The sequence below is a fragment of the Diplodia corticola genome (genome assembly GCF_001883845.1).
Source record: "Diplodia corticola strain CBS 112549 chromosome Unknown scaffold37, whole genome shotgun sequence".
Lineage (NCBI taxonomy): Eukaryota > Fungi > Ascomycota > Dothideomycetes > Botryosphaeriales > Botryosphaeriaceae > Diplodia > Diplodia corticola.
Window position 1 is genome coordinate 692,435 of NW_017971516.1, and position 12,797 is coordinate 705,231.

The 12,797-nt window shown below is 57.2% G+C and overlaps 4 protein-coding genes across 4 annotated transcripts; 3 read left to right on the forward strand and 1 right to left on the reverse strand.

Moving 5' to 3' along the window:
- Positions 1–131: 131 nt before the first annotated feature.
- On the reverse strand, positions 132–904 carry BKCO1_37000206 (uncharacterized protein; the record flags this gene model as incomplete). The annotated part of the gene is made up of 3 exons (XM_020275093.1): positions 132–466; positions 544–769; positions 818–904. The coding sequence occupies 3 exons, from the start codon at positions 902–904 to the stop codon at positions 132–134; spliced, it is 648 nt and encodes a 215-aa protein (XP_020128856.1).
- A 1,791-nt stretch (positions 905–2,695) lies between these two features.
- On the forward strand, positions 2,696–4,718 carry BKCO1_37000207 (mfs transporter; the record flags this gene model as incomplete). The annotated part of the gene is made up of 5 exons (XM_020275094.1): positions 2,696–3,089; positions 3,167–3,280; positions 3,335–3,467; positions 3,541–4,561; positions 4,650–4,718. The coding sequence occupies 5 exons, from the start codon at positions 2,696–2,698 to the stop codon at positions 4,716–4,718; spliced, it is 1,731 nt and encodes a 576-aa protein (XP_020128857.1).
- A 1,877-nt stretch (positions 4,719–6,595) lies between these two features.
- BKCO1_37000208 (glycosyl group 2 family protein) lies at positions 6,596–9,647 on the forward strand (the record flags this gene model as incomplete). The annotated part of the gene is made up of 5 exons (XM_020275095.1): positions 6,596–8,049; positions 8,110–8,580; positions 8,633–9,059; positions 9,119–9,310; positions 9,363–9,647. The coding sequence occupies 5 exons, from the start codon at positions 6,596–6,598 to the stop codon at positions 9,645–9,647; spliced, it is 2,829 nt and encodes a 942-aa protein (XP_020128858.1).
- Positions 9,648–11,288: 1,641 nt separating this feature from the next.
- BKCO1_37000209 (aflatoxin biosynthesis ketoreductase nor-1) lies at positions 11,289–12,156 on the forward strand (the record flags this gene model as incomplete). The annotated part of the gene is made up of 3 exons (XM_020275096.1): positions 11,289–11,331; positions 11,381–12,030; positions 12,085–12,156. The coding sequence occupies 3 exons, from the start codon at positions 11,289–11,291 to the stop codon at positions 12,154–12,156; spliced, it is 765 nt and encodes a 254-aa protein (XP_020128859.1).
- Positions 12,157–12,797: the final 641 nt, after the last annotated feature.

A 12,797-nucleotide genomic window follows, 5' to 3' on the forward strand; every position in this document is an offset into this window, starting at 1 on the left:
CTCCTTCACGACCTTCTTCATCACCAGATGACGGCAGCGTGAATGACGATAACGGCGCTGGTCAAGTCGGCGACGATGGCGCTGGGAGGCAGCAAGGTGATTGAAAGAAGCGTACGTCCACCCATGTTCCATCAGGTAGTCCGTTCGCCGTGCCATGATGCATTAGCAGCGGCGGGGTCATTCCTCCCCAAAGAGTTTATAGCATCCAGCACGGGATCAAAATACCGGTGTGAGGGACCACGGCCGGAGTCGGTTGGAAGAGGAGAGGCCATGGTGGGTTGTGCGTGGTCATCCAATCTGGGAGTGGTGGAGTCACCGTCGCGACTTTCTACTCCTGACGCTTTTGGCTGGGAGACTGCAGTGGGCTGCTTGTGTGAGGCGCCGGGCGCCTGAAGATTGGCATTTGGCCTCTGATGGCGCGCCCGAGGCGGTCCGGACTCGGGCGCTTTCTGCGCGCTGGTCCTTCCTTGACAGGCGCGAAGGTTCAGTACGGCAAATGATGTTCGAATAACAGCGGCAGATGGAAGGGTGCGGGTGACTTACTCGGGTGGTCGCGCAGCCAAGGGAGGAGCTTCCAGCGGAGGATCATGTCATCGAGCGGCATTCTGCGCTCTATATCATCGTTGGCCAGGTTCTTGCGTAGTTCAGCGAGTATCTGTCGGACGACCATGTCCGGCAAATTGCGCCACAGCACGGCTTCGGGCTTCTCCTGTTGTTTCCAGTACTTGTCGCCGTAGATGAGTTCTTTTCCCTCGTCCACCACGGCAGCCTGTGGCCTGATGAGTGAGCGTGCATGTGGGGGATGTGGGAGACGTACGAGAAAACGCTTGTACTGGTGCGTGTTCCAGCCCCGATGCTGTCGGATGGCAATCACCCGCGTCTGAGCCCTATAGCTGTCTGTCATGACGAAGGGTCGAGCAGGGAGTGATGAGTCGATGGGATCATTGAGGAACAGCACGAGAGTTCAGCGTATGCCTTTGGGCGGTCGCGACGTGGAAAAAGATGGGTAGTAAGAAGCATGCAACAGTTTTATCTATAGCCAACAAGCTGCTGGCAGGCTGCTGCTGCCTTGCTGTGCCGCACAGCTGGTGGGCGGGAAACAGCGGGGCTGGCTGCATGTCTCGGGGAAGCTCCCGCACTTCCGAGCCAATGGTTGATTCCCGCTCACTCCCCACGTTGCTCTTGTGCTAGGTCGGGGTGTTTTCCCATTGGTTCTGTTGCAAGCCTCGTCCGCAGGGTATTCCATCGCAGCTTTCTTCTTGCAGCGCGGGATCTCATCGGCGGACCCAACACGTGACGGTCAATGTACTCGGGTCTAGTTGGTTTTCATTGGCTGCTTGGTTATCGACTAAGGGGAAGGTCACAGTAACTAAGACATGATTCAAGAAATAAAATCCTGCAGAGACTTAAGGGAGCATAACAATACGCCGGGCTTTCAACGTGGCTTTAAATAAAGACTGGCAGTTGTATATCGGTTGCTCAATTAAGATTTCCGGCTTCCTGCAGCAGTGCCCACCTATCGACTACACTGCCCGATCGGTGTGTACCCTTTCTTGTAGTAGCAATCAGCTTTGGCTTTCGTGCTACATCTACATAGTATCGTCTACTGACCCAGCAGAGATTGCCTCACAGTCCTCATCAGACTCATGGTCAGAGGGGTCCCGATACTCAGGGCCTCCCTCTATGGCACGAACCCTTTCTACACGAGCGATATCTGGAGAAGTTGCTCAGCTTCCGGCCCAAGTTCCTCCTCAGCAGGTTCCGGGGTGGTCTCTACGCTGCGGTCGTGTGGCCTGCCCAGGTATTCCCCAAGCGTTGCTGCAGTACATCTCACGGTGCACATGTCTGCCTCTGTATCTGAACAAGCTTTTGGTCACACTGTATCCATCGGACATGTTGATTACTGGCAGAGATCAACTCTCTATATAATCCTACGACAGTAGCTCGTACACGCACATTTACGATATGAGATAGATATATTCGAGGAAAGGCAGGCCCTTCTCCTTTATTCGATTCGGCGGCGACCACGAGCTTTATCTGACTGTTTGCTCTGAACAAGCAGGCAAATGCAATATGATCACATAATGGCCACGCTGGCGATGCTGGCGAGTTCCGGGTGGGCCCAGGCGGAGGCATCGGCATGGTGTTGGCGGGGACAGAGGGGAGGCAACGACTTCTCTACTTATGTATTGCGCTAAGCTGAATCGGGTCGAACGCACCAAGGTTGACAAAACACCACGACCTACGCTTCACACTGCCAACGCCGACACCATCACGGTCGCATCGCTTCGCAACCTCGACCATCTTCCCCTTTTTCTGGTGCCATCTGTCGGGTCGGCTTGCATCGGTATCGAGGGCTATCCAGACGCTAATGCAAGCAATACATCCAAAGTATCGGCACCAATGCAAACGAAAGCCGACAGTCGAAAACTCCAGGGTGGAATAAAGTATTTTGTTTCCGGGTTTCGTTCCGCCAAAATGGGTGGCCCAAAATCCTTGTCTTCCCAGAGATAAGCATGCCGTCGATCGGCGATGCGACAGGGGGATATGCATTGCTTAGCTTGCTGCAGCCACAACTGTCCGGCGTGCGGCATGAACCCTCCGCGTTGCACAGCGGTACGAAAGGAGGGGTAAAAAGATAAGACACGTCCGTCTACCCACGCCGACCAACGCCATCACTCCGCGTCCAAAGACCATGACTCCCACTCCCGCTCCCGCAGTCGTCCTCGAGGCCGACCTTGACGAGACTACGCCCCTCCTAGTCTCCACTCGCCACGAGCACCCCCAAGACAGCAACTCGCCGTCGGAGCGCCGCTCCTCTCGGGTGAATCACAGGTTATGGCCGTATGCCGCGATCCTGTGCGGCGCGCTGTCTCTCGTCGCCGACCTGGGCGACGGGTTGACCGCGGCTCCCGAGGTGCGCCTGCTGGAGATGGCCGTGTGCAGAGACTACTACCACGAGCACGACCCGCGTCTGATTGGCCCGCCGCCGCTGAGCTATGTGCGCGAGGAGCTGTGCAAACGCGATGAGATCCAGGTCGAGTTGGCCTACTTGCGTGCCCTAAAAGGCTTGTTTGCTGCTGTTCCTGGTAACTTCCTTCTTCTTATCGTGTGACTGTGGAAGTTGAAGCATTCATGGTGCTGTGAACCTTACTCGTACTCCCAGGTCTCTTTTGCACCGTCCTCTTTGGGAGACTGGCGGATCATTGGGGACGAAAACCTATTTTGCTGTTGGGCATGACAGGCCAGATCCTGACCTACCTCTGGGTCATTATGATTTGTAGGATTTCCTGCGTCTCTCAACAGACGCGGTGCTAAAACGCCCTCCTGCTAGGCTATTTCCATGAAGTCTTCCCAACCCGACTCATCTGGGCATCTGCCGTCTTCCAACTCATGGGCGGCGGCCACCGCAACATCTCAGCCCTGATGAACACCGTCATCGTCGATGTTGCCCCGGAAAATGCCAGGTATCCATCCACCTTCCGCTCTTCCCATCGCCCGCGCATCCGTCCCATCTAACGCATCCCTCCCCACCCCCAGAACCTCAACCTTCTATCTCGTCGGCGCCCTGATCCGCATCACCGACATGCTCTCCGCCGGCGCGGGCTCCTACCTCCTCTCCCACGACCTCTGGCTGCCCTTCAAAATCAGCACCCCCATCCTCCTCACATCCCTCCCCATCATCCTCACCCTCCCCGAGACCGCTCCGCCACGGACCCCCCTCCCCCCTCGCCCCCGCCACGACAGCCTCGTCCCCGAGTCCCCCACCAAACCCCACCGCCCCGCCACGACGACGACAATGACGACGACGACCTCCCTCCTCCACTCCTTCCCACCACCCCTCCTCCTCACCCTCCTCACCATCACCCTCAAAACCTTCGCCCTCATGTCCGCCCACACGACCCTCCAGTTCGCCTCCCGCGCCCTGCGCATCCCCCTCGCCTCCGCCGGCTACCTCCTCTCCCTCAAGGCCCTCGTCTCCCTCCTCGTCCTCGTGCTGCTCCCCGCCGCCGGCGCCGCCGCCACCTCGCGCCGCGGCGTCGCGCCCGTGGCCGTCGACGTGTGGGTCGCGCGGGGGAGCCTGGCGGCGCTGGCGGCGGGGAGTCTGGTCGTGGGCGCGGCGAGCGCGGCTGCGGGGGCGGGGGCAGGTCATGGGGCGGGGGCGGGAGCGTTGGGGTTGCCGCTGGCGTTGGTCGTGGGCGGGTTGGTTGTGGGGAGTGCGGGGAATGGGATTACGCAGACGATGAGGGGGTTGGTGGCGCATTTTGGGAAGGGGTGGGAGGGGCGGCGGGGACGGAGGAATGAGCGAGGGGCGGGTGGTGGTGGTGGTAGGGATGAGGGGGGCGATGAGGGCGGGCCTGGTGGGGAGGGGACGGGGAGCCGTATGGGTCAGTTGTATGCGGGTGTCGCGTTGTTGGAGCTGATTGCCGTGTTGACGGGCGAGATGGCCTTTGCGTGGTTGTTTGCGCTTGGAATTAGGCTGTCGTCGTCGGAAGGTGATGGTGGTATGCGGTCGGGGTGGGAGAGCGGTTGGTTGGGGTTGCCGTTCTATGCTGCTGGAGTAAGTTGTATTTGCTTGAGATCAACTTCCCGCGGTCTGGTTGTTGGAGTGGGTCAATGAGCCTGGACGGTTCGCTAATCTCGAACAGGTTACTTTCTTCCTCGGTCTTGCCTGTGCCGCAAAGATACCTACTATGTCAACTACTCAAGGTGACTGAAGCCGGACCACCCTAACTTCACGTACCATATTCGTCTACAAGTAGTAAGAACCCCAGCAGATATAGTCTACAAGGTTGTGTGTTCACTGTAAGAGGCGTAGGGCTCTAAGTCTCCGCCTATAGATTGAAAGAGCATACACGAATATGCTGTACCCAAAGTGTTCACATATCGACCGATCACTAACAGGATGTGGGGCTCATAGAGCCTGTGTTCAACGAATGAAGGTGGCCGCGAGAGCACTTTATATATGCGTCGCCGTTGACTTGGAACATTTGGTTCCTGCCCTGCTACGGTTTCAGGCAGGGACAAATGTCGGTGCGTGATCCGGGCGGGTCACGTAAGTCTTGCCCTTGCAGGGAGTCAACATACGGGCGTCGCGGAGTGAGTCGGAAATAGAAGCATAGATTGGCCAGAACTTGCATATCATACGGTTGGACGAGCCCGTTAGTCATGCTGATGGCATTAAGCTGACACCATTGATGCCTGCGGCCGTAGTAGGCTACAGCAGAGTGGACGCCGCCGGTGGGGAGCTTGATTTGAACGCCAAACTCACCATTCCAGTTGAGGGCCAAGCGTCATACATGACGTGTGGGTACCGAGTGGTTCCCTGAGCCACAGCTACGCTTGACACGATGAACGACATGGCAGCTAGACAGGGTGGATCGCGTGCCCCGCAGGACGGCGTATAGTCTAGATCGAAGGACTTTGTCTACATTTCTCACGACTGGCGCTATTTGCGGCTGAGGCGTGCACTTGTTGAACGGACCGAGCCGCGTACACCCTATGTCAAATCTCGCTCGACGCCACCGTGTAGGCCGGCAGGATACATATACGTACGAGGCTGCCGCGATCCTAACCTCCACAGAATCTTAAACTCTATCTCCGTTCCAGCCAATCAGGCAAGGCCATTCTCGAACAGCACACTATCTATGGAACAGATCCGAAAGCACACCTCTCTTGACGCTACTGCTGCTCAGCCCCCTTCGAGAGTGGAACCTTACAAGCTTCCTGTGGTTTGGTGGTTTCGTGCAACGGTCATTATTGAGTGGGAAACTCAGCAATCTGGACCGCGATTTAAGCTCAGGTGGACGGGACTAAACTGTAAGTGACCCCGTGATGATTGGGCTTGGCTCGGCCACTCTGGATGCTTTCACTTTTCCTAAGTGAACCGTCGATACATAGCCAAGCTACCGGGATCCGGGATCTCGCCGCCACTACTACCCCTTGCCCGGCCGCTTCGCTCCTGCCGAGGCTTGGATTCCGACCTACGGAAAAAGTCTAACCGCTTGTGGCAGTCCGGGGTCTACCGTCGGGTAGGGCTGTGGGCTACTATGTTAGGGGTTCCGCAGTTTACTTCCGGCCGAGATCGGAATGCAGCACGACGGAGCACACTATACCTAAAACGGCGTTATCCTTCTCTGGCTATCTCCAAACTAGGAATCGCCTGGATGGCGTTGACGCAAGAAGTGTCAGCCCACGTGTGAAGGTTTGGCGGACATGCGACCAGCCCAGTTCTGGACTTGCATCATGTGACGCTACTGCTGGTAGTTTCCATGGCGGTTGGCGAAGCAAGGGTGGGCCCGATGGTAGGTGACTTTAGTGCCGCCTTGGCGTCCAGCCGGGGACAAAATGGAGGCGGAGCTGGTGAATACATCAACGCTCTAGCGATATAGCGTACCGCTGGGTTCCTCACTCGGCCTCGTCCCAAGTACTGATTTGGAATCGGCAAATAAGAACGAGAGACAGCTCTACGTAGCTCGTCATCTACGGCGGGCTTTTCATGGGTACTTGAACAGGCGCATCCCGCACCCGCGTCAATCAAGTCAACAATCACTGGAGCTTTGCACTCCTGCGATTGGAACACCTTCGATCGATCATGGACCGCAAAGACCGCGCCGCATCCTCCGGGGACATCGAACGTATTCTCGAGGATGTCGTCATCCCGCCAATTTTGCTGCGCCAAACCGCATCAAGAAGAGATCCAGGGTCAACACGATGGTCTTCCATCACAGCTGGACCATCTGGTCTATCAGCTGCTCGAGAAGTGGCTCGCGAGGGTGGTGGACGGTCGTACAGTATAGCATACGGCGCAACGGCCAGGGCGTCGCCACGAAGCTCAATTCCTCGACCTACTAGCTTCGAGTCCACGAAACAGGCATCTAGCGAACCAGCCCGCACCCCTCGACCGATCAGCGGAATCACTCCCGCTGAGCCAGCCACGCCCTCGCCCCGCACTTCCTTTTTCCGCTCCGGTGGCTTCAATTCTCCCAAACAGGCACCCGACGAGTCCCGCCCGTCTAGACGCTCAAGCGGTTCCACCCCGAACGGATCCACCCCGAACGGTTCCACCACCACTCCGCCCGGAAACTCCTTCCTCCAGCCCAGCAGCCTCACCTCCCGCCGCCAAGCCGCCAAAGGCGCTCGCACCCCCCGCCCCCTCAGCAACCTCCTCTCCCCCGCCGAGCCTCGCACCAATTCCGCACGCAGCTCCCTCCTCTCCCCCCGCACCTTCGCCCCTCCAAGACACAGCCCGCTCTCCCCGGGCCCTCTCAGCGGCGTGACCCCCGACGAGCGAGTTGTCCGGAACCGCCAAAAGTCCGTCGCCTTCGCCAGCAGCACCGACGCCGCGGACGAGCACCCGCAGCAGCAATGGCGCCAACCGGGCCTGCGCAGCCGCCAAAACAGCCGCAAGCCCTCGACCGCATTGCTCAGTCCGTCCAGCGCCTCGTTCGTCAGCCCGACCACCGCAGCCGCCCCCCAGCGGCGCCCAATCAGCGGCATCGCGCCGCACGACCCCGTGCTCCCGCCGACGCCGCACACCATCCGCAACGGCAACAGCAACAGCAACCGCGCCAGCCGCCAGAAGTCCGTCGGCTTCCCCACGAGCTTCCGTGACTTCGCGTTCGGCGCGGCGGAGCAGCCCGTGTCGCCGTCTGCGGCGGCGGATAGGAGTGGCAGCGGTGGCAGCGGTGGTGCGAGGCGCAAGTCGTCGTCGATGCGGATCACGCCGGCGGACGAGCAGCGGACGAGGGGCCCGAGCGTGGTGTCGGCGGTGAAGCAGCGCATGCAGAGCGTCGGGGACGCGATGCGGAACACGAGCATCTATCAGCTGTACGACAAGGCCAAGTCGAGGGGCAAGGCGCTGCAGAGGGCGAGGAGCACCATGGTGCTCTTCGAGTATGGCTTGTACGCGTTGGCGCTGGTTGTCGTGTACTTTGTGTTCGTTGGCTTGCCGCTGTGGAAGGGATGTGTGTATTGGCTGTACTGGGTTGTGAGTCACAAGTTCGTGATTGCGGGGGGGTGGTCCATCACGCTTGGGCTGGGCTTGCTGTGAGTACTGTTCGTGTCTGTCGCTCGGGGCAGAGAATTTGCTGACTTTGTGTCCAACAGGCTTGCGTTTTTACCTTTGAGCGTTTTGTTCGAAAAGGAGCCTCCTGAGCGGGTGCACGCCGATGCTGAGATGACTTCGGGGGTCAGCGACACGGCCTTGCTTATCCCGTGCTACAAGTCGGCAACTCTCATCGGCAAGACGCTCGAAGCGGCTCTGAAGACCTTCCCTCCTTCGCATGTCTTCGTCATAGCCAACGGAAACTCTCCCACGCCTTTGGACGAGACCGAGGAAGTGTGCTTGCCTTACGGCGTCAACCACATCTGGAGCCCGGTTGGCTCGAAGATCGTGGCCCAGTTTGTGGGCGCGTACGCCGCCAGGGGATTCAAAAACGTCCTGTTGATCGATGACGACTGTGCTCTGCCATCGAACTTCCCGGTGGTGTCGGAAAGGCTGACTGGAAAGGTGCAATGCGTGGGCTACTCGATCAAATCGGTGGGACCAAACTCTTCTCGGGGAACCTTTTGTCAACAGTAAGTCAAGGCCCTACCAGTGAAAGCGGTCAGCTTACTCAATCCGTGATAGGGCCCAGGACTTCGAGTACAAGCTGTCTGGTCTCCAACGAGCGTTTGCTGGCAAGGTCGGCTCCGCAACCTTTCCCCATGGCGCCATATCCCTCTGGGACCGTGAGTTCCTCATCAGTACCTTCCATCATCACCCCGGCTTCCAGGTCTCCGAGGATTGGTTCTTTGGACACAGCTGCCGGTCTCTTGGCGGGCGCATAACCATGTGCACGTCGGTCTTTGTCGAAACGGAGACCCCACCCGCGCTCTTCTGGACAAGCGGAGGCGGAGAAAGGGGCGGGTTTGGGGAAATGACGGTGTGCAAGCAGAGGTTCATGAGGTGGAACTTCTTCTTCGTCGCCGGTGTCTGGTACAACACGAAATACATTTTGACGAGCTGGAAGCTGGGTTGGTGGGAGGTCGGTGCAAAGGTCTTCGTTGCCCAAGAGGTACGTCGCTACATCCGCTTCCTCTCCTCTCTGCTCTGCGACGCTGAATACAGACATAGGTTTACGAATGCCTGTTGTACCTCTTGGCTCCATTCATTTTGCCCATTTCCTTGTTTGTGCGACCCTCCTTTTGTGGATACCTCATCCTCGCCACGCTCGCCATGTACTTTTGCAACTGCATCATCTTTAACGAAATTCATCTTCGCTTACGAAAAGAGCGTGTATCTTGGACTGTTCTCATATTCTACTACGTAAGAAATGTTTCCCTTCCCCGCTATGCTCCCGCTCACTTGGGAAACCCAGATGCCATACAAGTTCGTCCTCACCTTTCTCAACGTCGTATCGTGCTACTGGGCAATTTTCAAATATGCACGGTACTTTGCGCGTCGCCACTTGAAGATTGTCGAAGACGAAGCCGCAGTTGAGGTTGTCTTGCGGCTCGCAGAAACACAGCTGGAGCCCAGCACCGAGAAGGCTACCACTGCTACAAGCGAAGGACAGGAGAGGCGAATGACAGTTGCAGCCATTTCGTTTCAACGCGCTTCTATGCGGACTTCGATGCGGACGTCTAGAGTGGAGAGTGGCTAGGTGTAGAGTTTAACTGCTTAGCTCCCTATTTCCGTTTCCGAGCTTCTTGGTGAAAAACAAGATGTTGGGCCGCATGATCACGAAGATGACCCTCGTTGAGGATGAATGTAATCATTAGACCCGGCACATGGCTTCCTTTTCAACAACGTATCATCATGATCAGGCCCCTTTCTATCCTTTTCTTCGCGCATATACGAACCAGCAGCAGCAGCAGAGATTCAATAGATATCGCACTTGGGAAATAGTACGACGCCGCACTTGTTTTCAGTGCTGGCTAAAGGCCTTATATTGTCTGACACACCCCCTTACCGGTGGCACGGCGGAGTGGTAGGTATCGGTAGATATTCGTGCTGAACTTGATATTATTATTAATTCTATTATTTGTTGGGCGCCGCTCGCTGATGGAAGCGGCTAATGTGGTTCGAACTATAAACCCCTTGTTGGGCGTCCGCTTTGTGTCCTTATCAGACCAGTGCCTCTTGATGAAGAAGCGAAGATGACTTTGAATATATAACGGGCCATGTAGCGAGATCCGGGCTTATAACCATCGCACTTGAAAAGAGGTACGACACCGCACTTGCTTTTAGTGCTGGTTGAAGGCCTTATATTGTCTGATGATAGATCATCTAGCTGTCAGCTTCAAATCGCACTCAAAATACACACACCTCCCCTCCAACCACCACCATGCAGCCCACTACCGTCTTCGTCATCCTGGCCGCCCTCATCCCCTTGGCTACCGCCGAATGCTGCCGACCCGGACTCTTTATACTACCCGGAATTTGCCAAGACGGTTTGCCCGGGACGCCCTACTGCGGCAAGGGCCACTGCAACTTCATCGGCTGCGCCTGCAAGGGCGGTACGCTCCCCTCTTTCCCCTCAAACCCACCACCCACATCACGCAACGCTGAAAATTGCCGTACACACAGGCTGCCGCGGATCTTAATAAGATTACGACCATCGTCGTCGACCAAGCGAGCATCTCGGACGCCGTCAAAGCCGCCGACGACAAGGGCACGGGCAACCACTCTTGACGAGATCCTCGGCCAGTAAGGCGGTGCAGGTGCGAGCGACGGAGGCGAGACGGGGGAGAAGGAGGGACTTGGAAGCTTCGGGGTGCGTGGATCGGACGGTTTCCCTACCGAGCCATGAAGGATAGGTAGGGTAGATGAAGAATCGGAAAATCCTTTCCTGCATCCAACGAGCACTGCTGCGAGTGCTGTAACATGGTGACTGAGGTGTCTTTGTTGACGGTGTCGTTGGAGATTGCTCGTTCGGAAAATAATGATAGAGTCAACCATGCGTCTTTGTTGAGTTGGGCCGATGCATGGTTCATCTTGTCACTCGTGCAGAACGAGAGTATCTGCCGCGCAGTCTCTAACCAAAGCTAGCGAGAATGAGGCCGGGAAGAACAGGATGTCTCAGTCGTGGTATGCGATCAGACTGTTGTCGTTGTTGTTGTTCAACGCCACATAGGCAGTGTTTCCGGATTGAGTAATTCAGCCGACAATTTGTAAGCATTTACTTATAAATGCACCCTCGGTCTTTGTACAGCATATTCTGCTCTATCCACAAAGCAGACGCAATCAGACATTAACCCCGACTAACACACTATCCTCAACCTCTATTTACGAGAAATCGAACATGGCTTCGGACACCACCGTCCTCATCACCGGCGTCAACCGCGGTACGATGCAGCTCCCTTCATCCTCCTCACCTTCTCTAACTATCCCCAGGCATCGGCCTCCACCTCTTTAGGACATACCTCGCCCGCCCACGCCACACCGTCATCGGCGCCGTCCGGGACCCTTCGGCGCCGGCATCCCAGTCCCTCCTCTCCGTCCCCACCGGCGCGAACAGCCAAGCCATCATCGTCAAGATCGACTCCGCCTCCCTCACCGACGCCGCCGCCGCCATCCACACCCTCCAAACCACACACGCCATCACCCACCTCGACCTCGTCATCGCCAACGCCGGCATCCAAACCGCCCTCCCCTGGGTCAGAGACGTGACGCCCGCAGACCTGTCCTCACACTACGCCATCAACGTCATCGGGCCCGTCGTGCTGTTCCAGGCGACGTTGCCGCTGCTGGAAGCCGCCGCGACAGCGGGCGGGCCGCCGCCCAAGTTCGTCACCGTCGGCTCGGCCGGCGGCAGCATCGGGTTGATGGGCCATCTGCCGTTCCCGAACGCGGCGTACGGCCCCGCCAAGGCGGCGCTGCATTATCTGACGAGGAAGGTGCATGTCGAGCATCCTCGCCTTGTCGCCTTTCCTGTCGATCCTGGGTGGACGAAGTCGGATATGGGGAATGAGGCGGCGAAGAAGTTTGGGAGAGAGGAGGCGCAGGTGGAGTTGGCGGACAGTGTCGCGGGCCTGGTTAGGGTGGTGAGTGCTTTGTGCGAGTGAGTGATGCTGGAAAGGTTGGCTGACGAGTGGCAGATTGATGATGCAACGAGGGAGAAGACGTCGGGGAGGCTGATGGTTTGGGATGGGTCGGAATTGCCGTGGTGAGGAGTTTGATGGAGGGAGATCGTGTCGGACTTGGGGTTCAATGACATGTCAATGTGTTCGCCTGGTTGATCACGTTTCGAACTTTGTGATATTATCCCCTAGAGTAGGAGACTGGCACCACGGCGGAAGCTATGTAGTGGTCGAGGGTGGTGCAACTTAGTGTGCTGCGGAGCGGAAGGGCTTAATGACACTTGCATTGTGGTGAGAGATATAGGGTCTAATGCCTTTCTTTATTGTGCACGCACTACAGATCTCGATTTCGGCACTATACCGGTTTCGAAATTCGCATAAGGAGACGGGCTTCACGCTCTAATCCGGTCCTTTGAACGACGCAATCATGTATCTGGAGCAAGACCAAAAGTACATTAGCACACTGCCTTGCTGACTTGGATTTATCTACTTGCCTGATCCCCTGCGAAGATGCGGAGGCTTGTACCAGTCCGAGTATCTGCAAGTCTCCGAGTAGCAATCAACGACCTTGACCGAGAACCTGTCACCATTGCGGCGTGTTCCCCTCCTCCACACGCAACAATTAGTCGGCTCGGTGAAGTCTACGACAGCCATTGTGTTGTGCTCGCAGTCTGATGAGAGAGTCCGAAGGTAGAAGCGTGCCTGTTTACGTTGCAATCCTCTAGGCGCTG